This window comes from Serinus canaria, chromosome Z, assembly GCF_022539315.1.
Source record: "Serinus canaria isolate serCan28SL12 chromosome Z, serCan2020, whole genome shotgun sequence".
NCBI classification, from domain to species: Eukaryota; Metazoa; Chordata; class Aves; order Passeriformes; family Fringillidae; genus Serinus; species Serinus canaria.
This window is the reverse complement of record NC_066343.1, coordinates 73,091,800-73,116,200: the sequence shown is the minus strand read 5'-3', so window position 1 is coordinate 73,116,200 and position 24,401 is coordinate 73,091,800. Positions and strand designations below refer to the sequence as shown.

Below are 24,401 nucleotides of genomic sequence, written 5' to 3'. Positions count from 1 at the left end.
CAAGGTCAGTGTATAGCTTGGAAAAGTTTAAGCAGACAGCGTAAGTTGATAGCTTTTACTTAAAGGGATGGGGGAAGGAGAGGGAGGTAAAAATCAAGGCCATAGGAAGAGAGTGGTTAGATAAACTACATGGTATGTCTAAAAAATAATTGCTGTAAGTCTAATCCTGGGTTTGGGTTGGAAGGGACCCCAGAGATCATCCAGTTCCCCCTCCATGGACCAAGTCCCCGTCCAGTGCCACACATGCTGTGTCATGGCTGTGCTTCCTCTCATTCCTGCTGCTCTATTCCAGGTCTCCTACCTGGCCAGCATCGTTCGCTACGGGGAAACCCCAGAGACTTCCTTCAATCAGTGGGCGTGGAGTTTGGTTCTGAGGCTGAAGCTGCACAGGAATGACCGTGGGGTGCAGCAGAGCGGGCTGGCTGTCCCCGTGTGCGACAGCACGCTGGACACGGCCAAGTCGGTCACGCTGCACCCCCTGCTCAAGGCTGTCAAGGCAAACGTCCCCATCGGCTGCTACCTGGCACTGGCAATGACCACCCTGGGACACAGGTGAGGGCTTTTTGGGTGTTTGCCTTGGCTGGATAGCCCCAGAGACTGAGCAGCCTCCCTAATGCTGAGCTGAGGGTTGTTAACAGCTTTGTGCCTGTTTAAAGAGTAGAGGGCTCGTGATGCAAGGGGTCGAGCAGCTTGTCATCTCTCTTAGGAGGAGCTGAGCCTGGGAGAAGACCAAAAGGGGATCTCATTAATGCTGATAAACATCTCAAAGGCAGGTGTCCAAAGGGTGGTGCTGGACTCTTTTCAGCAAGCAGTGGCCACAACTAAAACACGAGCAGTTTCACCTCAACACGGGGAAGAACTTCATTATGCTGAGGATAGCAGAGCCCCGGAACAGCTGCCCAGAGAGGTTATGGATTCTCCCTCTCTGGAGACATTCCAAACCCACCTGGACTCGTTCCTTTGTCTCCTGCTCTGGGTGACCCTGCCTTGGAGGGGTTTGGAGTGGATAATCTCAGGGTTTTTTCCAACCCTATCTTTCTGTGATTCTGTGATAGTAGTTTCACAGAATCCCAGAATCATTTAGGTTGGGAAAGACCTCCAAGGTCATTGAGTCCAACCTGTGACCAATCCCCATCTTGTCCTCCAACCCAGAGCACTGTGTGCCATGTCATTCCTTGGACACCTCCAGGGATGGGGAATCCAACAACTCCCTGGACATCCTGTTCCAGTGCTTAATAATCCTTTTTTGTGAAGAAATTATTCCAGAATTCTTTCAAACAATCTGCTATTTTCTTTATTTTGCTAGTAGTACTTTTTTGTCTTCTGCACTTTGGGGTTCAGTCTTAAGAAATAGTACTGAAACTGGGGCTTCACAATAATTTCTCTGGACAGGAGTAACTTTGAACCACAGTTACTGAAAGGGTTGCTCTAGAGGTAATTTCTTTTATTAGGGCAGTACTGCATTCAGAAAATAGTGAGGAGAAAAAGCCCACTCACTCTGGGAATGGTGAATAAAGAGCATAATAAGAGCAGTTAACCTCTTAGCCATGACTGTGATCCAGCACAGTCTTTTCCAGTGCTTCTAGCTGGTTTGTAGGTAAGGCTTTTGGAGGTAATCAGGTGTTCTTGTGTGACATACAGAGACACACAAAATTTGATCAGTTCTCACCAGAACTCTTTTCCCTGAGTCTGTGATCCCTTTGGTTATGTGCTGTGCTGTTCAAGATTTTCAAGATTTTAACTTGTTTTCTATGTATAATATTACGTTAGTCTTTTAAGTAAAAATTATCTGGCCTTTCTTCTCCTTCCCTGTCATTGTTTGAGCCTGGCGCAATGCCAGTGCCCCCACGAGATCACCTCCTTCCCTGGCACCCACTGTGAGATGTGATCAGAGACAGAGCAGAGCAGGCTCCAGCTTGAGGTTTAAGGGAAAAAAAATTTTATTAACCTAAAACTACAAAGGAAAACACTAAGGAAAACACACAAAACACATAGAATCCAAGATGAAAACCTTCCAAATTTCTTCCTCCTCCCCCCACCTAGATTTCCAATTCCATTACCACCAAATCCACCCTTTAGATAATCAATTCTCAATTCCTCGAGAAGAGAGAAGTCCCTCTTGCACCACAGACTTCTCCAGGAAACAGTCGAAACTTCTCGTGTTTTCATGTCACGTGTGGCACCGCCCGGAGAACATTTTGCCATCGGGACTTCTTCCTTCCATGTCCAGTGCTCTCACCACTGCACATGGATCAGAGCTGCTTCTAGGGTTTTTCCCTTTAAGGATACTTTGTCCAGTTCCAAAAAGAGCACAGTCCCTCTCCTTTTGGGACACCTGTCCCCCCCAAATTTCACCCCCTGGGGCCAAGGGGTCTCTTGAACAGAGATCATCTTCCTCTTCCTCTTCTTCAAAGACGGAGGGCACCACAACCACCCTCCTCACCCGTCGTCTCTGTTCACACACCTCCACATCACTGCACTCTCCTGGCTCTGAGCCATTGCCTCCCCCTAGAATGCAGTCTCTGTGTCACAGGAACACAAGGGTGTCCTGCTGTGGCTATACAAGAAAAGTCCAGCCAAAGGCCACTCCATCATCTCCTCCCACCTAGGATTCTTCTCAACATCCTCTCAATCTCATCAACTTCAGGAGGAATCAGCATTTGCAAGGTTTTCATCTTCTTCGGAGGGGTTAAAAGTCCCAGGCTCTCTCTGCCGGTTTACTTCATCAGCTCCCACGCCTGGCTGCCCTGCTGGGCACCTCCCCCCTTCTCCTTCACTCCGGGCCACTATCACCGGCACCGGCTCTGGCTCTCTCTCTCTCTCTCTCCGGGGGTGGGGGGGGGGAATGGGGGATGGCTGCCCAAAGCCCTTGCAATGTTCTCCTCCACCCTTGGGCCCAGGCCTGGCCTACCTCTCTCTCTCCGGCCACATGGCTCCCCTCCCCCCCTGCCCAGCCAGATCTGGGCAGGGGGGTCTCCTCAGTCTCAAGCGGGACTCCAAGAGGAAATTCCCCTGGCAGATCACAGCTTTTAACCCCCTGTGTTCTCAGAGGCGTATCCATGCCCTCAGTGGACAAACCAGGTGCCAATATTAAATCTGAACACTGATTGGCTTGCCCACACCATCACAAAAGCTTCATTTCCTTTCAAACCACGACATTCCCCAAGGAAGCCATTGCTTCATGATAAGATTATGCCATAGATACTTTAAAGCGTTGGAGTAGTTTGAGACTGATATTAAGGTATTTTGGGTTGAGAGTGGAAATTTTTCCATAACTTTGAGCATGAAATAGAAACCCAAATAACCTCTTTAGTCTTTTTTCCCCTGCACCTTCTTTGTTTGGCGTTTTCTCTTTTCCCTGGAGAGGGAGGCAAATTGTCCAAGTTAGGCAAGAATAGTGAGTTTAAAGTGATAGAAACTTAATGAAGACTTGCATCTCTAGTGATTTTTGGAAGATGGGACTCTGATCCCCAGAAATGGATTTGTGAAGGAAGGAGATACTTAGTAAATATTTGAGAAGGAAATACTTGGCAAATCTGTCGGCTGTTGAGTGATCCCTACAGCTGAAGAAAAGAACTCTGTATTTATCTATTTATATTTTCAATGATAAAGTGTAAAGTTATGAATGTATTTACATCCCAGTTAGTAAAAAGTAAATCAACACCTTGTGCCCCCTTCTGCTGATAGTGAATGTGTTTTTCTTAAATTTTTTTGTTTTGTTTTCTGACAGCATCGAGAAATTCTGTGCTGAAGGGATCCCTCTTTTGGGTGTACTAGTCCAGTCTAGACATCTGAGAACAGTAGTTCATGTGCTGGATAAAATTTTACCCTTGTTTTACTCTTGCCAGTATTACCTCCTGAAGAATGAACAGTAAGCATTATATGTTCATAATATGTTAATTTTTAAATGTTATACATTTGTTTACCTAATTTATTCATAGTTGCAGTAAAAGTTAATAATAATCTTCTGGTTTAGACACCTGATAGTCTCCCAGACAAATCCTGTATAAGATTTGGGTGCTGATGTAGATCAAGAACTGAACTGGTGTTTAGTTCTGATGAGCTGCCTTGAATTACAGGCTGATGTGAAATGTTCATACTGTGCCCAGTGTATGGCTGAACTGGAGCAATTAAATCTGCATTGTGGTTGTGAATCAAAGCCTTTCTGTGTGTGTCTCACTGGTGCTGTTGAGCTGATTTTAAATTCTCTAGAAGCAGGCTTTCTATTTAATACGCAGTAAGAGGTATTTTAATTTCATTTGTTGACATCCCTAGGTTTTTATCTTATGTGGAACTGTTCCTTCATCTGGACAGTGGAGTTCCTCAAGGAGTGACCCAGCAGGTTACCCATAAAGTGACACAGCACTTGACAGGAGTGAACTATGGAGAAAATGTTAAGCTGCTCAGTAGTATGATACAGGTAAGAAGATTATTTAAAAAAGAAAAGGGGGGAGAGAGCGTTTAAAACCAAGCTTAATTGACTGAGTTAGTGTTAAAGATTAGAAAGGATACTGAACTTAGCAGGTCAGTCACAGAGTACCCTGTATCAAGTATTGGTAGCTGGGTTTGGTTTGCTCCTGCTTAAACTTGCCTAATTCTGGCAATGCATGTGACGCTAACAACAATGTTTACTTTTCAAACTTCTTGGAAAATTCATTTTCCCATGCCAAGTCAAAACTGTTTGAAAAAGGAAATGTAAAATGCAGTACTCCTTTCTTGTCTGTGTTATTTGAGGAAGGCAGCAGAGATATTAATGTTTGCAAGTTCTGCTTTTTGCCGTTAATTTAGGGCCCTGGAATGGAAAAATGTTCTTGAGTTAGCGAGCAGTAGTGGGTTTTTTGAAAATGCAGAGAGATCAAAACCCAAGGCCCTCCAACATTAGAGAGGGATAGTGGAAACAGACCTACCCTGGGAAGGCCTTTTGCAGGAACACCAGCCTGGACTTTCCAAATAGGTGCTGCTTATGCCTTCAGGTGTCCTGCTTAAGGCTTCTGTGTCCGTTTTTGCTGATTGCACAAGATCCTCTGCTCTTTAGGCTTCAGAATCTGCAGAAGTTTGGAGGCTGAAGATGACAAAGCTATCCTTACTTGGGTATAGTGTTGTTGTAAATTATTTTAATTTAAGGATAGCTCTACAGCCTCAAGCAAATCAAACAGTCCTCCAATAAATTCTAAAGCTGTACTAAAAGCTGTGATCTGTTGACCAATTTTACCCTTTAATTTGTCAGACTCACATTTTCCTAAGTGACCATCCAAATGGAGTGGGGCCAGCTGCAGTCCTGGAGTTCTGGGTGCAGGTCCTCACCAGCCAGCAGCTGTGGCACAGGGACCGGGCCACGCTCTGCCTGCTGGATGACTTGTGCAAAGCTGCTTTTCAGTACAGCCAAGAGGACTGTGTGCAAAAGCTGCTTTACCAGCAGCACAAGGTAAATAAATAGCTGTGATGTTTTGGTGCGGCTCTTGGGTAAATGGTCAGCTCATGTGTTGCACAGTCGGATTTTGATGGGAACGTATTTTCCTGAAGTGCAACAAGAACGACTGTGAAGTCTTAGGGTGGTTTGGGTTAGGAGGGACCTTTACAGCCCATCCAGTTCCACTGTCCAGGGACACCTTCCTCTATCCCAGGTTACCCCAAGCCCTGTATAAACAGTTCTTCAGCACTTCCAGGGATGTGAGAAGCCACAGACAGCTTTGTTGGACAGCCAGTCATGATGATGAGTGATGATGGAGTTAAATGATTTTTTTCTGAGTTGCTCAAGAAATTTTTTTTCTGAGTGGGTCAAAATTAATGAAATGTCTGTTATTTTAATAATAATTATAATAATTACCACTAAAACCACTTTGCAACACAGTTTTCATTTTATATGAATTCTATTGCTGTTTGTCTTCTTTGCATTTCAAATCTTTGATGGAGTGTTTAGGACAAAATGGAGCTCCCTCTCCTGAAAAAGCCAGAAATAGTTACTGCAACAGGATTTTTTCACTGAAATAGAAAGTCCAAGCAGGCATTTCAAGTGGTGCCTGGCTGAGCTGGGGTTGGAAGGTAGCAACAGGAGGTGGAAAGGAACCTGGATAAAAATTGAGCGATCCACCTGTAGTTGAGCCCAAGCAAAGTAGAAATTCAGTTTACCTCTAGTGGAAAAAGTTCAGGCGATGGTGAAGAGAAAGAGAGCGGGTTCTGCCGGAGGGTTAAATCCAGAGTTTATTCCAAGATGATACAGTTCTGAATCTCAGTAACAGCTCCAACAGACCCCGACCACATGGTTTCAACGCCTTTTAAACCCACAGGGAGGGGGGAAGGAGAGGATAGGTGAGCCACCAACCAGGTGGGAGGGGGAGAGTCTCAGGGTACAGTGACACCTGGACAGGCCAATGACCCCAGGTCTGAAAAGCATCTTTTGAACTTTTGCCAATTACACGATGCCCTTGCTGGAATGTGGAACTTGACAGACAGCAATTAGGAATAGGGCAGGGGGAAGGGAAGGAGGAAGTAGTCACAGCTAAGGGAGAGGATATAACATCACACCACAACACCACCTGTAGCTTCTAAATCACCTGGCCATAAAAAAACTCCAAATGTTTTCTATTTCTGTGCAGAATGCTTTGGGCTATCACTGTGACAAGGGTATGCTGTCTTCACTGGTCAGCTGGATCGTGGCAGGCAATGTCACACCATCCTTTGTGGAGGGCAGTGCCAGCTCCTCTCAGGTGAGTACCATGATGGTGTTTTGTGTTGGGAAAAGCAGCACACTGGTTTAGGGTTTGTTGTGGGGTGGTTGTTTTTTGTGGTTTTTTTTTTTTTTTTTTTTTTTTTTTTTTTGTTGGTTTTTTTTTCAGTTTTTCTTCTTGGTCACTTTTTCTTCCTGTCCCAGAGTTTTCTTGTGATAAAATCCCAGTTTACCTTAAGAAATGCTTTATTGCACTAAAAGGAACATGGATATTTTGCACAGGGAGAGTTTGTCTAATCTGCATCCAAGAATTCATATAATAGGATTTACTAGTTAAATTTTCTTCTAGTCTACTATTGTTCTTGATCTGTTTAACAAGGCAAAATCTGTATAGCCTGACTTTTCTTTCAGGTCAGTCTTTATCTGATAAATGTTTTGAATTTGAGTTACTTTCTCTCTGCTTAAGTGAGCTCCTTATTCAAGCAAAAGGAAAGAAAAACCTCTCAGTACCCCAGACAGAGATGTGTAGTGCAGGCGGAAGAGGGGAGATTTTATTTTACTGAGTTTGAGAAGGTTCTTTCCTCCAGAGCTCCCTGGGTTATTCTGTCAGTTGTGTCTACTTTTCCCCTTCTTTCCCAAAGTTGTACAAAGGGGAAGTTTGAATTTAAAGATAAAGAGGTTTTGTTGTTGAGATGTGATAGCACCTTTTGCAACTCTGCAATGAGAATCCATCAAACACTTATTTCTCTTAAGAAATCATCAAGCTTCATGATCCTGCCCCTTGCCATTTTGTTATCAATATTTTTGTCATTTCTGTGTTGTCCAGGTCTGGTTTGCATGGACAGTGTTAAATATGGAATCAATATTTGAAGAAGATTCACAGCTTCGCAGAGTTGTGGAGGGGGAGCTGGTTATCAATGCTTTAACTCCTGATCAAGCTTTGAAGGTGAGAGAACTGGTCATCTCTTTTCATTAAAATTAGAGAAAACTGCTGGAGAAAAGTGTTCCCCTGTATAATTTAGTTTTTCTCTTATGTACTACTTCCTTACCAGGATAAATGTATGAATAATGATTTACTTGGCTGTGCAGGAGCAAATACACTGCAAGGAAATTTTCATTGACATTTTGAGTGTATTTGAGTTCTTTTATGTTAAAAGCTACAATGGAAATACCTGATTTTACTATATCAGTATTTACAGAAAACTAATTTTGTGCTTTTGCATAATTTTCTGGGTTATCTGAATGCCTCACAACCTTCAGTGGATTTATTCTATACCCCTGATATGGGGAGTGCTTATTTTTTAGGTGGGAAAATGTGTCTGAATTCAAACAGAGGATTTCTCAGATGGCCTGAATTGTGCAAAAGAGTGGCCTTTGCTTTTCTCTGCTTTCTGAATTATTTTCCAAGGCTTTCAAAACTGTTTAGGTCTCTCCTTTAACAAGGCACTTAATCAGCTGTACTTCAGGGTATATTGCAGCATTTTACAGCTTCTTTGCCCAGATTCAGTTAGGAATTCTGGAGAGAAGCAAGTGGAAACCAAAGCTGTCCATTCTCAAAGTGTAACTTTTGGCCCATCCTTTATCTCAGCTTTTTCAGTGTGTTTCAATAAAGGAAGTGGCCCTGTAAAAATAGGTTTGTATGGCCTGTGACAAGTACATGTCTTGCATCCTTGGAGCTGGTCTGGAGAGCATTTGTTCTTTGGCTTGCATGTCTTGATTTAGCTGGAAAACAAAAAGAGTGTGGGCAGTGTGTGGAAAAGAGGTTTGGTGTAGGGGATGAGGAAGTGCCAGGGTCTGCTCCTGGTTTTGGGAGCTCAGAAAAGCCTTCCATTCCCCTGCTTCAGGTACAGTCCAGGGGAGCTTGGAGTGAGACTGTTTAATGATTTAGTGGATCTCTGGTGTTGCTAAGATGGAACACTGCTGCTCATAGTTTGCTTGAGTTTGTTCTGCTTTTGCTTCTGTGTTCCTTCTTCACGTTAGTTATACTGTGCATTTTGAATTTTCACTAGATCTGTATTAAATGTAATATGGAAAAAGCTAAAACTAGCATGCTGGAGATCTAAACCAGGAACATCTACTTCTGTGAGGAAGAACAGTAATTAACTCTAATTAACACCAGGGCCCATATGTTTGCCTTGTGTCAGAGCCATCACACTGGGGGTTTGTAGGCATCAGAGGTGTAGGTCTGCTCTCCAGCATAACTGTGAGATGAGCAGCTCATCCTTCAAGGCCTGCAACAGATGTGTGACTGCTTCCAGAGTTTTCTCCTCTGTAATTACCAAATGTTCACACTGTGTTAATCTGCTCAGTTAACCTGTGACAGCCTGTTACAGCACCACACTTGTGTGGAAATGTTGTTTCTGCAGAAAGCCCAGACCCAGCTGAAGCTGCCCATCGTCCCTTCCCTCCAGAGGCTCATGATTTACCGCTGGGCTCACCAGGCCCTTGCTACCCCTGCAGATCACCCTCTCATGCCACTGGTCTGGCAGAAATTCTTCCTCCTGTACCTTCACCGACCAGGACCACAGTATGGGTGAGTCTGACCTGCTCCAGCAGATTATCAAGCACTAATTAAGTGCACAGCAAGTGAGAGTCAGTGCATTACACTGACTGCTCCTGAAAGCAGTGGGTACCAGCAGCTTCTCTGGTGAGCCAGTTTGTCTGCAGAGATGCTGATTTGGCATTTGCAACAAGACTTAGTAATGCTTTTTTGTTCATTTTTAGATTACCTGTAGATGGCTGTATTGGAAGACGCTTTTTTCAGAGTGCAGCTCATGTTAACTTGCTAAATGAGATGAAGCAGCGGCTGACAGAGGTGGCAGACTTCCACCATGCTGCCAGTAAAGCACTGAGAGTGGAGAGTCCTGAGGGCAGTGACAGGTCACCAGAGAAGGCCAGCTGCTCACCTGATTACCTGACTTCACCTGAGCTGCATAGGGAACTTGTCAGGTAAAAAAAAAAAAAAAAAAAAAAGCCTGCCCAGTTTCATCTTAATCAATGCAACTGCCTGAGTAACTGCTACAGCACAGTTGTGGCTGTGTGAGGAATGAAGGGATGTGACCTTAGATGTACTGCAGCCACTTACTAAAAGCATGGAATCATAAAACATTCAGATTCGAAAAAGCTTTTCAAGATCATCAAGTCCAGCACTTAACCCAGCACTGTCAAGGCCACCATGTCCCCAAGTGCATAGTTGGGCTCAAATCCGTTCCTCTGATTGCATAACTTGTTTAGTTTGAGAGGGGAGTGGTTTTACTACTAAAAATAATACATTGTAGATAGGTTTGTCACTCCCTTTAGGGGAATAGCTTTGCTTTTTAATGAATGGTAGCCCCATGCTGGCAAAATATTTATTATTTAGGCATATCTGCCACTCATATGTACATTACCAGCTATAAATGTAAAAGACTAGTTGGTGTGTGTATGTTTGTCACAGACCAGGGCCTGAATTTCTGTCTGAGTAAGATTACTTCATCAGATAATTTACTGTTGTCTTCAACACATAGTTCAAGCAGTTTGCTTGGTTAGAAACCTAAAGGTGAGCTCTGGCAAGTTTGTTCTGTGCCACCTGAAAAATGGTAAATCTGCTTACCAAAACCTCGCCACAGGTCTCACTTTTTGTCTTGGAGTAGGCTAAGGAGGGAGACAGAGTCACTCACTGCTACTCAGCTGGTGAGTGCCCACTTTTGTGAGGGATAGTAGCTTCTAAGAGATATCTGTACCTCATGTAGGCTAAACCTGAGGAAGTATATGAATATTGCTAGGAAATAGTTGAAAGGATTATTAGAAATATTTAAAAGAGTCCCTTGTTCCGGGGCCCTGGATGTGTGGAATCTGAACTCCTGCTCAGTGCTCCCTTCAGCAGTCAGTAGGTATTGTGCAAACAAACGAGGGAGATCATAAATCCCACTTGATTGTCTGTGAAAAGTAATCCAGAGATAGTCACAGGATGAACTTGATTAATATTTTCAGACTTTGATTTCAAATAAGTTTCCTGCTCCAGCAGAAAACCAGAGTACTCTATGCCCAAATAAATCTTACACTCAGGAAGTTTAATGACCTGTCTAGTTTCCTAGACGGGGGGAGATTATTGGTAGTGTTTATAGGGGCTGATTCTTGGAGTTGGTCCACTTCCATTTTTTCACCAGTGACACTGATGAAAGAAGCAGGAGTTTGCTAGTGATATTTAATACCACAGTGTGAAGATTTAATGGCATTCTAGTGCTTCCTTCTCAGGAAGGCTTGGATGCTGTGACTGTAAAAATGGTATCAGTCAGTGGAATGATGTCAGCTGAAAAAAAGCTGTATTTATGTTAAAGTTTTAACATAGGAGGAAATGAGAATGAACTAGCCATGAATGAAACTCTGAAGAGAAATTAAACGATGTGACTTAACTCAGGCATTACTTTTTTGAGCAGGCACTGCAGAGGGGTTCTGGGGTAAGAAGCCGAACTTGCTCACATGTACTCTGTTTATTCCATTGGTCTTCTGAATGGGATTGTGGTGATGCTTTCTGACATAAGATACTATTCCAGTCCTGGGTCTTTTGCTAGTTTGCATAAATGTTTTCCTTTTCAGAATTTGTCCTCTTTGTTGCTGTCCTTCATATTTTTCTAGGTACTTCCTGTCCGCTGTGGGTCTTTAACTTGGCAGAAAACAAGTGAAAATGTGCCTGAAATACCTTTTTTTGACCATGCCGCCTCATCGCATTATTTGTTGCTCTAATTCTAACTTTAGAAAAATCAAATTCACACTGATTTTTTTTTCCCTTTTTTTCTTTTCTTTTTTCCCCTCAGGCTTTGTAATGTTTTAATTTTGTGGTTGGAAGAAGAGAGTTTCCAGAAAGGAGATACATACATTCCCTCTTTACCAAAGCAGTATGATGCACATAGACTTGCTAAAGTCATGCAGAATCAACAGGTGGGTTCCTAATAACGCTGAAAATCTGAAATCTATAGTCCACTTCCTAAAATGAGTCTTTGAAGTCAGTGAGAGAGTTGTGTTACTGGTCTTTAATACACATACAGCATGTATGATACCTTCATAGCTCTAACCTTTTTTTCTAAAATCCTGTGCTATCCCAAACTGCCTTCCTTTATGTTTGAAAGAGGACTCAGATGTAGATTCTTTGCATATCTGTCATTTCTTGCAACACAATCCTTTTCCTGTACTCCTCTGTAATTCTTTTTATATTCTGTGTTAGTGTTAGAAGATTATTTAAGTTGCAGCTTTAAATAACAATAGACTGGAATCCAAAACCTGCTTGTGTTGTCTGTCTGTAAAATGTCAGGTTCAACTATAAGTTAGTGAGTGTGTATTATTCTGTTCTTCAATTATTCTTCTATTATTCTATTCTTCAAGCCTAAAGAGTTATTTTGGAAAGGCATTTCTTATACTTGCTCTGTTTTCACTTCTCCAGTGTATCTGACTATTGGAAATGCAGCCTGCTTTAGGCTGTCTGCAGTTAATCATGCTGTGATGTTTTAGACTATCTTAGTCTCATGTATTCCCTTTTTAGGAGCAGATTTTTAGTAATCTGTCTTTATCTTTGTCTCTTATGTGTTAGACATTATACCATGTGTCAAGTTTCATCTTTAAGTGTCACAAGTGCTTTTCAATAGATATCTATATATGTAATAAAAATAGTGCAGTGTTTTTCTTCAGTTTAGTTTTTTTGCCCTTAATAATAAATTTCCTGACTTAAAACTGCAGGGTATATATTTTATGTAGTTACTTTAGTTGCCCAGCTACTAGAATGGATGGACAGCACATGGTGCTGACCAAAACAGGGGATGATAATTTAATTATTTTGTGCTCCAGGATCTTTGGATGGAATATGTCAATGTGGAACTTATACACCATGAGTTTCAGGAAGCTCTGAATCTTTGGATGCAGGTTCAGCTTGAATCACATCCAACTTGTGCTTCTGCAGGGGAAACAGATTTCACCAACCCTTTGTCAGGTAAGAGGTATAAATACTGTTAAGGGAACTGCACCTTCAAGAATTACTGGGATGTCAAAGCCCTGGTTTCTTTAGGAGCTTGATGATGCCTGTTAATAAAGATACTAATCTGGTTTGTTTTCTGTGGGTACAATATTTTCCATGAAGTTGTCATGGTTTTCTCATTAAGATTTTCATGATGACATGAAAATGATGACATTGATGCTTTTTGGCTTCAAGTTTGCCATGTCACACAGCAGAGCTAGGGCATCATGGGTGAGCTCCTCAAAAGTTCCTCTGCACAAAATGTACTCCCAAAATTTAGAGAGACACAGGTGAAAGCAAAGGTAAATCCAACTATACTTGAAAACATATTGTCTCTGGGTTTTGATTTTTTTTTTTTTTAGTTTAGTTTAGTTTTGTTGTTTGGTTTTTGTGTTGTTTTTTCCCCGTGTGTTTCCCCTGGAATTTTGGCATAGTGAAAGGGTTGTTCTAGCACAACAGAAGAGGTGATAGTCACAGCTGAGACATTAAGGACGTGGAGCGATTGGATTTGGGGCTGATCCGAAGAAGAGGAAGGAGTTGAGGGAATAGAAAGGAACTGAAATACTTTTGTAAGAGTTTGGACAAGGAAACTGAATGAAAAACAGCAGGAGGAGAGGGCTGACCCAGAGAGACACTGTGCTCTGAGAAGGAATTGACACTGACAAGATTACTGGTGAGGATCAGTATAGGGAAAAGAAAATGAATCTTGCTTAGAATTTTGTCTGTGTATGTGTGTCAGATGTAAAATAAATTGAGTGAAAGGAAAACCAGAAGATAGGAGTGTTCGGGGAAAACAAGGAAACCAATAGGTCTTTTGATCCTAATCTTTGTGTGATGGAAGAGCTGGTCATGAAAACTGGCAGTGTGAAATAAAGTTTGACAAAAATAAGAATATGAGCTGAGTGCTTTTTTTTTTTTTAAAGGGGGAAGCCTGAGAAATATTTGCCTACAGTTAAAAATGCTTCATGCAAGAAAACAAATGGTTTTGTTCAGTTTCTCCTAAACTGTTCTTATTGACCAAACTTGCTTCTGCTTTTTTTAAAACTTTTATGTAGCCAAAATGAGAATCATGAATAATTTGAAGAAGCTTGATACTCCCAAGCCCCCTCTGCCTCTGCAGACGATGAAAGCTCCTGTGCCAGTGATTTCCTCTGCCACTCTGGTGAGCCAGAAAGATGCGATCCAGCTCATGCGCAGGGACCTGAACATCTTACAGCAGCACGCCAAGTAAGTCATGTCTGTACTCCTTGTGTCTCTCCAGTGGGTCCAGCACTGCCTTAAAATTACTGGGGAGTCACAGAATGGCCTGGATTGGGAGGCCCCTTAAAACTCACCCCATCTTACCCCTGCTATGTCCGCTGCCCCAGGGTGTTCCAAGCCCCATCCAGCCTGGCCTTGGACACTGCTAGGGATCCAGGGGCAGCCACAGCTGCACTGGGCACCCTGTGCCAGGATTTCCTCACCTTCACAGGGAACAATTTCTTCCTAAAGATGCCCTTCACAGCAGCCTCATTTATGGTGTTAGCACAAGACTGTCAGTACTTGACTTCTGCTTCTTGTCCCATTTGTTTCCTCTTTCTTCTGATCTATCAGATTATTATTCTGCTTCTTCAACTGACATGAGACTGCACAAGTCTTACCTAATGACTGAGATTACATCATATGGCATCTAATTTACTTTCTCATTTGGCATATTGACTGATCTAAAGCCTCCTTTTATGCTAGATTTGGTGACAATGAGTTACTTAACCCTTTTGCACTGGGGTAGTAGTTGCGATGTGAAGCACCCAGGAGAGGAATCTGATTTCTGGTTCTGGTGGCTTTGTTAATGAAAGAGGTTTTCTGTTTTCAATATTCCAACTCAGATAATCCAGTTGAATTGTTTTCAGTCACAACTGGTCAATCTATAGCTGTTCTTACCTAATGCAGTAATGTAATAACAGTATTATGAACCAGAACAAAAGCTACTAAGCCCATGAGAGGCTATGTCTAAACAATTCCACTATCAGTTTTAGGTAGGTTCTCTTTTTTCTGTTTTCTGGTTTGTTTTGGTTGGTTTTGGTTGTTTTTTTTGTGGCTTTTTGTTTGTTTGTTTGTTTGTTTGTTTTGTTTTGGTTTTGTTTTGTCTTGGTCTGGTGGAAAATTGCATTTCCTGTAGAGATTATTCTGTTCATATCAAGGTTGTCATATCAAGTAATTCAAAAGAGCTCACACATATTTGAGTAGTTTTGTTCTTATGAACCAGTTTTTTTTTTTTTGACTTTGAAGTGGTATTAATTTGAAGTTTTAGCTCAATTTCATTTGATAACCTTTGATGTTTTCCAGGAAGGTGTCATGAATCTTTGTACAGCACATTAAATTGAAGTCTCCTCTCTTAAAAATTCTCAGCATTGCTGTTTTCAGAAAAGATTTTGGTAATTTTATTAATAAATGCCTTTCAGAACTGCAGCTCTCTGGGAGTCTCAGCATGTTGCTCTGAACAGTGAGATCCTGGACACTGTGCCTAAGCTGTATGTCAACAGGGAGGAGCAGATCACCCTCCACCTGGAGTGCCGGGGAACTTCAAATAAAGGCTGCCAGGGAGCAGCTCAGCTCACCATCCAGGTCAGAGGCATGGCATCCCCTCTGTTTTGGGGCTGGTGAACATAGAGGATGAGTGTGAAATGGCTGAATTATTATAAAAGTGGTAGCATTTGACTGCATAAATCCACAGACATATTAGTGATCTGAAATACCTTGTGTAATGCTTAAAAGGAGAAGCAGATCAAGAGCTGAAGAAAAAGTTGTTGCATAATTTTTTTTGCTCTTGGCATCTATTCTAAACTGCTTCCCAGTGAATGGATGTGGGAATTTGCTTGCTGATAGGAATAGAAGCATGAAAATGTTTATGGAAATTCTCCCATGTTGCTTAGTAAATTAATTATTTGATCCCCTCTAAGTTTCAGTCCCTGTGGATTAAAAGCCTTAGATAAAAGACATGAATTCTATTAGCGTGTGTGATAATTAATTAGTAACATGACCAAGGATATGTGCTTGGGCACAATGTACTAAATCTGATGAAAGCTCTCAGGGGGAAAGCCATCCAAATTCAGAGTTCTCTGACTGGACTCTGCTTAGTTTTTGGAAATAGCTTCAACATGGAAGTGTTCTAGCAAAACCATGTTAATTCTGCAATGAATGTGTGTCTTTTTGTTATTTAGTTTGAAGGGAAGCACAAAAATGAAGCAGTGAGCCAGCAGCTTCATGCTTTGCGTAAAGAAGTGAGACAGCTGCAGGCAGAAGCCATGAAGCCACCTTCCCTGGGTGTTGTGGAATCAGCTGTGCACGTGGAGAATTTCATAACGTAGGTTGTTCAGATGCTGCTCTGGGTAGTGGTGTTTGTGATTCCATTTTGGTGCGTTAAAATGTGGAACCTGTTTGTGTGTTTTTCCTCATGTTCATCAGCTTGGGCCAGCAACAGAGCTGGAATCCTGAGACGTGTGTGTTTGTGACACAGTAATTCTCAGCAGGGCACACAGTATTGTACTTCTGTTTATTGTTTTCTGTTTTCTGCTTCTTTTTGTTGTTCTGTGTGTTATAATAGCCCTCCTAATCCTGTAAAAGGACACTGAGTGATGACAAGGGTGCTGTGCTAAACTTTAGAAAGTGGCAAGCTGTACCACAGCTCTCTCAGCCATAGGCTAAACTGCATGATGTCAATATGACTCTCTATGGGTTTTTCTCCATTATAGTGCAGGACATAAATCTTTAATAGAGTGCTAAAATTTGAAGTAGTTTTTAAATAGGTGAAACAAGATGGTGCAGTGAAAGCTGGGTAGATAAAACCCCTTTTTTGTGTGTGTGTGTGTGTGTGGGGATATGAATAAAATGGAGTCGTCCAAGGCCCTCTTCCTCACTTTTACATCCCAGAGGTCTACTTTAGCAACTTTGTCCTCAGTCTTCCAGATTTCTGCTGGGATTCTCTTAGAACAACTGGTTTACTATAGAGTGTAATGATTGTACAAGTAAAAGGGTTTATGTACTACTTCTGCTTGTTCATTCTTGATCACTAATCTCAAAAATTCTGTGGATAAGCTAGTTCTTGGGATTTACATATGTGGAATTGCATCTTCTTCACCTGTTTACATTCAGATTTAGTGAAGGGGTTTGGTCTCAATGAAACATTTACTTGGCAATGCACAAGAAAAGATTGATTCTCTTTTAATTCTTTTATTGTTGAGCCTGTGAAATAAAATAGGGCTGGTTTTCTTGAATTACAGAGTTGGTTGGGATGCCGTCAGAATATGAGGAATACAGGATTAAAGGGATAAACAATCCACTGGAATTATGCTTTGGGTATCTTTCAGTTCACTTTATGACTCTGATTATGGAGACTTTCTAAGGTCTGGAAGTATCCATTTCAGGCAGCAAAATTACGTGAGCTAAATCTGTGACTTTTTAGTCTGGATATGAGAAGGAGGGATACTCCTCATATCACAAATAGTGATATGAGAAGAGATGAGAAGATATGAGTATCACAAATACTCATCTCAAGGTTATATATTGACAAAAATCCTTTCTTTATTGTCACAGGTTATTCTCCGTGTGTAAATTTAATTTGCCTTGTTAACTGAATTTGTTTAGGGCCCTGATAAACATCTACAAGGTACAGCCTATGCCTGCAATCAAGAAAGTTGGAATTGGTTTGTTTTTTACATTGGTGGAGTATGTGTGTGATGAAACTCAACGTAATCCTCCCACAAGGCAGTTCTTCACATCCTGCATTGAGATTCTGGGCCAAGTGAGTTTATTTCTTGAATCTGAAAATATTTTCTAAATTTTTAAAATTTGATTTTTGATACTTATTCCAATTTCACTGCTGTTAATGGAAGGAGGTGTTCCTAAACAAATTCAGAAGCCTTAATTTCTGAACTTCTATCCCATTTTGTTTTCAGCTAATTGTAATGTGCACAGTATTTAGGAGAGATGAAGCTTATATTTTGCTTTAAGGAAAATAAAAACTTGTGCTGTGGTGCCTCTACTTAGTGTTATTGTCATTGTGTTAGTTAATTTAAATGCTGGAGTTTTGGGCAGGTAACTAAAGTTTGGATACTTTCAGTTCATAAAAGTGTGTTTCAACTTAGACTTTGCTTTTACCTGTCACTTTCTGGTTGACGCGCATCCTGTCAATCTCTGTATTTAAACACCTTCTACAGCCTTCCAGTGTTCTCTGTCTAGTGAGTTACATCAGAAGTTTGCTGGTAGAGAAGACAAGTGCTTGGTGGTGGTGGTAATATTTGCTGTGTTTGTGCTCTGAGAAAGTCATTTAGCCTCTGCTTTGGGTCCAGATACTTACTTTTATCTTAAATATAGTTTATTTCATTGTGGAGCTGTCCTTAAACACCTCAAACAGCTGAAGCACTGAGAAGTTCTTCACAGCTGTAATTCTGTTAAATTTTTCCTATTATCAAGCTGGGCTGGTGAAATCAGGATTCATTTTCTTATGCTATTCCATCAGAAAAAATTGTATTTCTGGGTATTTTACAATGCCGGTCTAAAGTGAGCTAGAATGACATGTTTGTTTGTGTTATATCTTGTAGAATAGCAGCATTTAGATGATGTTAATCTTATCATCTCAATCTCTTGTTTTTGAGAAAAAGTTCCCTTTTTATAAAAGGACCAAAACTGTGGGTGTCTCAACAACAAGCTTAAGAGGTGAATTTTCCAGTTGTCTGATATTTGGCTTTGGTTATTTTTTCCACCATTCCCACTTCCCTCAGGTGTTTATCAGTGGGACCAAATCAGAGTGCAAGCGTCTGCTCCAAACCATCCTGCAGAACCGGAGGCTCTGTACTCTCCTTTCTCCTTACTTCACTCCTGTAGCCTCTCCCAGTGAATTTGTGGCTTTGTATGAAAAAGTCGTGGCCTTTCTGAGTGAGGATAACAGCGATGTTGTCTTCATGCTGCTGACAAAGGTGGGTGTTCTTTGCCTAAAGACCGTGTCCTTCAGCTAAAGAGGAAAGAGGTGCAAATCTGGTACCTTAAAATAGCATTGACAGGTTCTGTAGAGCTGTGTTGGTCATACTGAATGATAAGTGTTACATTGAGGCTCAAGAGGGGCTGGAGTCAACAGCAAATAGCTTAAGTATCTTTTTCTAGTCTAAATGGTGTCAGTTTGTGCTTTGCAAGGCTTACTGCTGAAATTAAAACCATCTCTTGATTACTTCTTCTGCCTGGTATCTCTGCAAAGATATTCATTACAATAGCCAGTGAATGCCAGGTATCTAAGAATCAAAAGAAAATTTGGGACAGTGTCTGCATTTTCCAGCTCTATTTGGCACCCATGTCCTTCCTGCCTGTCTTAAAACAGATTAAAGTAATAGCAAGATATGAATTGCACATCTCATGATACTGTCAGTGGAGAAATTAGTGCAACATTTGGCCTTTGATATTGCTCTGATTCTCCTCTTCAGTTACAGGGAGGCATCTGGGAGCAGCAGGCAGTCTGTCCTGGGCAGGACTCTGAGCTGTCCATGGTGGCAGTATTGGCCCTGCTGACCAAGGTCTGAGCAGGTGCTTAGGGGGTTACATAAGCTTTGCTCCTCTTCCTGAAAATGTATGGACTGTGGGCATTAGTCCAGTTTAATGCTTGTTTGGAAACTCAGACTCATCTTTATGAATCTGAGCCCCTTGGCCAAGGGCTGTTCCATAGATGTAGAGACCTCTGCAGTATGCTAAATCATAGCCTTTGGAGAGTGAGGTTTGGAGTTCGGGCTAACAAGATGCAAATGCATGAGATTTTTCTTAGATACATAAAAAATGTCATGATTTAGCATCCCTGGTGACTTCTCCCTCCTCCCAAAGGTGTTGTGTCTGCTGAATCTCCTGCTCACAAATGCTCCCTGTGCTCTGTTGTAGTTTGACCTGACGCAGTGGCTGAGCGTGGCCAAGCCGCCTCTCTCGGAGCGCACCCAGCTCCTGGAGTCCATTCACCTGGCTCTCAATGCATGTGGCCTGGAACCTGAAGAAGATATTTTGATGCCATTTAATATCTTCTGCAAGCATTGGACTAACCTTCTCCAGTATCAGTTCCCTGACCACTACAGTGATTTCTTAAGGTTGTTTGTGCAAAGTGAGTATCTGAGGTGATGCATCCTAAGCATTTGTGCAGAACTCTTCTGGCTTAAAAATATGAACCCTGTTCAGTAGCATTAAACTGCAGAATGATTTACACTTTCATAGGTTTCTACCTTGGGTGTTTTTATGTGCCTTGCTATTAATGTGGTTTTTTGAGACGTATTGTAGTTCTTCTGTGGGTCAAGGCGTACACATCAGTGACAACAGATTTTCACCCCACATAACAGCAGAAGGATGGAGTAGAGTCTTCTGTTAATGGAGGCACCTATTAATGATGGTTATGCTATGGTCTGTAATGCAGAACCCTTGTTTTTGCTTATCCTTCCATGTCAAGTGGAGAGCTGGAATTATAAAGATGTTAACTGATGCTGAAATCTGCTGAAAATGTCCTCGTTGACATTTGATGTCACACATATTCTGATGTGCCCCTCAAATGACAACAAAAGTGCTTCTCTCTGTCAAACCATACCTGTTGAGGGAGCAGCTGTCTCTTAGTGGGTATTTGCAGCAAGGGATATACAAAGTGGGAAGCTGTCTAAGAAGAGAAACATGTAGATGCCAAAAGGAAATGTTAAGAGGATTACATTTGCAAACTAGAGATGATCTCTCACCCTTAAACTTGGGGCCTTCAAACTTCCACTTCCCTTAATTTTTCATGTAGCAGGGAGCTCTAATTTCAGCCTTGTTTGACTTGTTTGGAGAAAGGGACTAACATCTTTCTGGTTTTAACAAATGCATTTCCTTCTTTTTCCTAAGGCTCATCAGAGCAGCTTCTAAGCCCTGACTGTTGGAAGGCATCACTTCGGGCTTTGGGGTGTGATTCAGCAGTGGCTGAGCAGGGCAGTTCCAAGAAAAGTGATCCTGCTGAAGGTCCTGTGGTGAGGGATGCTGCAAAAACTCTCCTCTCCACAGAACAGGTGGGTGCGTCTTGGGTTGATTCATGTTTTTCAGGTGATACAGATGCCCTCCAGTGACAGATAACACTGTTGTGCAGCCTTTCTGCAGCTGATTCACAGCTTCCTTCTTTTTACAGGTCAGAGAGACAATAGAATGGCTTTCTGCCTCCTTCTGCAAACTCCGACTGGCCTCGGTGGACTTCAGGACTTTTGGCCTCTTTTCTAAATGGACTCCTTATGTGGCTGAAGTGAACACATTCCTGGAGTATCTCATTAAAGAACTGATTGACACTGAACTTGCTAATTTAGCCCAAGAACCTGTTGGCAGTAGCAGAATTTTAGCAGGTAATGTGTCTTAAAAGCAAATTACTTAAGAACAGATACCTGATTTCTCCAATTCCCTCTGTTAAGGGCCATTTAAATATACACCAAAATCTTCTTACTTTGCATTTGTGCAATAATGATAATATTAAAATACGGATGGGAAATGTTGCTGCTACTTTGTGGCCATGTAGGACTTTATGCTTTATAATCTGAAATGAAGCTTTTTAATGTTTGAACTTGCTTCAAAATTATTTCATGAGGCAACTGTACTTTCTTAAGTAAAAGAGTCTTTTGCACTGAGCAGATGTTTGGAAGGAGACACTACTGAATTTCATCATACATTATTTAAATCTGGAATAAGTCGGCTTTTACTTTTTTTTAAACTAATTTTAATTTAAATATTAATTAACACATTTTAATATGTGCAGGTTTAAAGTGTGAATTGTTATTGCCCCCCACAATCCCTGGTGTGTTATTAACAGTGTATTAATAAAACATCTTAACAATGCAAAATGCTTATGATGGTTGTTAAAACAGCCCTCTTGTTAACTTAAGCTATTATTAAGCATATTGTATTTTAAATTTTTATTTGACCAGAAAGAACTGATTCAATGGTTGGACTCAATGATCTTAGAGGTCTTTTCCAGTCTTGATTATTCTATAATTCTGTGAATGTTAGAATGAGAACTGGATATTATATGCAAATTTATAAAAGTGTGATATGTTCACTGTTTTTGATTTGAAGGAAAAAAAGCAACTTTGTTTTGTTTCCTTTTAGCATTGAAGTCCTTGTACTCAGTCATTGCTGGACTCTTTAAACCATGGATACTGGTCCTGGAGAAAGAAGATGAATGGTATATATTGCATTTTAAAATTAAATGAATTTTTGCTAAAGTAGAGACTTTAGTCCTGTAAGAATGGCTTTCATTATTACCTGGTTTTTAATAATTTGTGACTGTCTTGCCTTCTATTTAAATAGCTCTCACTTTGTAATTTCCTTAATAATTACAGAACTTATTCATGACCTACATCAATTTTTCCAAGGTTTAGATAGAATAATTATTTTAGATATGAGAAAGATCTTCTAATAATACAAGCAAGGCTTGATTATTTGAAGGGTTTCACTCAGTTCTAAAAACACTGAAACTTGATTTCCCAATTCCTGTTTTTTTTAGCTTCCATAATATCTATAATACCTGTTTAAAAGAAAACAAAAAAAGCCAAAAAAATACAACCCCAAATGCCAGTGGTATATATAAAGAAACTTTTGGCTAAATGAATGCTGTGATGATCTATTGCCCTGTGTACCTCTGTCTTTACATGAAAAGGTACTTATGCTGCTATACATTCAAATTTGGCTTTCTTTCAAAATTTAAAGCTTTTGGAGTTGTGAGTGCAGCTTTCAGCACTGAAGGTAGAAGGTTGTTTGCAGTTGGTGAATAATGTTATTGAGAAACTCTGTTGTTTCAACTCTTATGAAATACCAGACAAGTAATTTATGCTTACTCAGTGGATCTTCAGTGGGACAGTGGACTATGCAGCTGTTCTAAGGGAGAAGAGAAGAGTCCTGAAAAGCTGAAATTGTGAGGACTGCTGATACCTATGCTTCACTGCTTTAGGGTATTTAAATTGCACATATTTATGCTCAGGTAACTGAACACTGAAAGTTGTGTTGTGCTTCTTTTCAGTAGCCAGCCCTGCTACCCTTGGCTGGAGAGTGACACTCCTGTAGCCTCCACCATGGTCAGTCTGTTTGCAGATTGCATCAAACTTTTGCATGAGAGCTTCAAAGGTGAGCATGAAATCCTAAGCCTCCCCACTTGTTGATTTGGAGGAAAAAAATAATAAAGTTTGGTGTGCATTTTTTTTCTTTGAGTGTATTTTAGTGTAACTTACAAGTTTTTAATCTTCCAAAATAGACTTCCTTCTGCAATCAAGTTTTATCTGAATTTTTTTCTGTTGTTAATTCAGCCATTTTCTTTGATTCTAGAAAAGCTGTTGCCAAGCCACCATGGGGCTCTCTGGTTACACCTAATGCATTACTGTGAGTGTTGCACAGCCCCCAAAATGCCAGAGTTTATTCTCTACACTTTCCACACTGAGTTCAAAAGGCTTCCATGGAAGGAAATGCATCCAGACCAGATGCTTATGGAAGAGTTCTTTAAAGTGAGTTTGTGGCATCTGTTGAATTAAGTTCATAGTCAGTGCTGCCCTTGGAAATAGCTGGAGAGCAAGAGACAGTTCTATTAGCAACTTGGCTTTTAAAGTTTGTTTTTCAGCATTCACAGCTGTTCAATTTGTGATTTTTGTGAAGGAGTGCTTTTGAGTCTTAGACACTAAGTTGTGGGTAGTTGTACAGCTCCCTTTTTATTGATCTGCTGGAGTGTCTCATTTATTGCATATGTATTTAATGTTTTTAGTTAGATTTAATATATTTTGCTATTGCCTTGTTGTTCTTGCTTCCAAGTCATCTGAGACAAGGTAAAGCTGTAAGAGGGAGAATTAAATGATGGAGAAGAGACATTTGTCTACTTCTCTGCTGACCTAAAATGCTGCTGTAGATTTACAGTTGGCTAAGGAACTGAAAAGTATAAAAGTACTTATGTCTTACATCGTTTTATGCATGTCTTTTTCCCTTTCTCCTTCCTAGATCGAAAGAGGCAGCCCTAAGAGTTGTTTCTTGTTCTTGGGTTATGTTTTATGTGAAGTAAACTGGGTCAGTGTCCTCTCTGATGCCTGGAATCCCAACCCTCACCCTCAGACTCACAGCATGATTGTCTGTTTGCTGTATATGATGGTTCTGCTGGCAAAGGAGGAGCAGCTTATAGGCGAAGAGGTAATTTTTGTTACGGTTCTTACCCATCTCTTAAAAGAAAAATAATCCTTTACTAGAAAGGACTTGAGATCTTGTGACTAAATCCAGTTCATTTTTTCTGGAGGACTCTTCAGAGGGTCCTGATCATCTTAAAAAGTCCCATTTCACATCTGTCAGCTTTCTTCCACTTGCAGACTCTTCTGCTCTCCATTTCCTTTGAGGCATTACAAGATGCTGTCAAGATGTCACCAGCAGTCTTTGACCATCATTGTATTTCAGTTTAGGAAAATTACCAGCCTTCATGTGCTTTGACCTGAACATGTTTGCTTATCAGAAGCTTCTCAAGCTTCAGAAGATAACTGTTTGCACACGGTGTGAGTCAGCCTCAGGAATTCCCTCCTTCCCTCCACCAGTGTGTTAAACTGACCCACTGTCAGGAGGTTTTTGCCTCCCAGGGCACTCCTGTGACACACCTAAATCTCAGACTTTCTCAGCCTTGTGTTCCAGGGCATGAACAACCTGAGGAGTACTTGTTGTACCAGTGTCACATTCCTGTAGAAGTAGTGTAATTTGGGTTGGTTCTGGATTGTCCCCACA

General features: G+C 41.1%; 1 protein-coding gene across 4 annotated transcripts in view; it reads left to right on the top strand.

The window, feature by feature from the left end:
* The window catches only part of EPG5 (ectopic P-granules 5 autophagy tethering factor), a 56,632-nt gene that overhangs the window by 21,668 nt on the left and 10,563 nt on the right, over positions 1-24,401 (top strand). For 2 of the 4 annotated variants that reach the window (XM_050987230.1, XM_050987229.1), the window contains exons 16-37: positions 293-552; positions 3,731-3,871; positions 4,276-4,420; positions 5,228-5,425; positions 6,597-6,707; positions 7,494-7,613; positions 9,034-9,200; positions 9,392-9,616; positions 11,464-11,587; positions 12,488-12,629; positions 13,709-13,880; positions 15,095-15,257; positions 15,854-15,996; positions 17,277-17,433; positions 18,413-18,607; positions 19,551-19,764; positions 20,526-20,686; positions 20,803-21,010; positions 21,768-21,843; positions 22,681-22,781; positions 22,980-23,155; positions 23,640-23,825. In XM_050987230.1, coding sequence (XP_050843187.1) covers positions 293-552; positions 3,731-3,871; positions 4,276-4,420; positions 5,228-5,425; positions 6,597-6,707; positions 7,494-7,613; positions 9,034-9,200; positions 9,392-9,616; positions 11,464-11,587; positions 12,488-12,629; positions 13,709-13,880; positions 15,095-15,257; positions 15,854-15,996; positions 17,277-17,433; positions 18,413-18,607; positions 19,551-19,764; positions 20,526-20,686; positions 20,803-21,010; positions 21,768-21,843; positions 22,681-22,781; positions 22,980-23,155; positions 23,640-23,825 — 3,585 coding nt within the window. Of the gene's footprint in view, positions 1-292; positions 553-3,730; positions 3,872-4,275; positions 4,421-5,227; positions 5,426-6,596; positions 6,708-7,493; positions 7,614-9,033; positions 9,201-9,391; positions 9,617-11,463; positions 11,588-12,487; positions 12,630-13,708; positions 13,881-15,094; positions 15,258-15,853; positions 15,997-17,276; positions 17,434-18,412; positions 18,608-19,550; positions 19,765-20,525; positions 20,687-20,802; positions 21,011-21,767; positions 21,844-22,677; positions 22,782-22,979; positions 23,156-23,639; positions 23,826-24,401 lie in introns of all 4 variants that reach the window. The other 2 variants (XM_018920058.3, XM_018920057.3) reach the window with 1 other exon arrangement.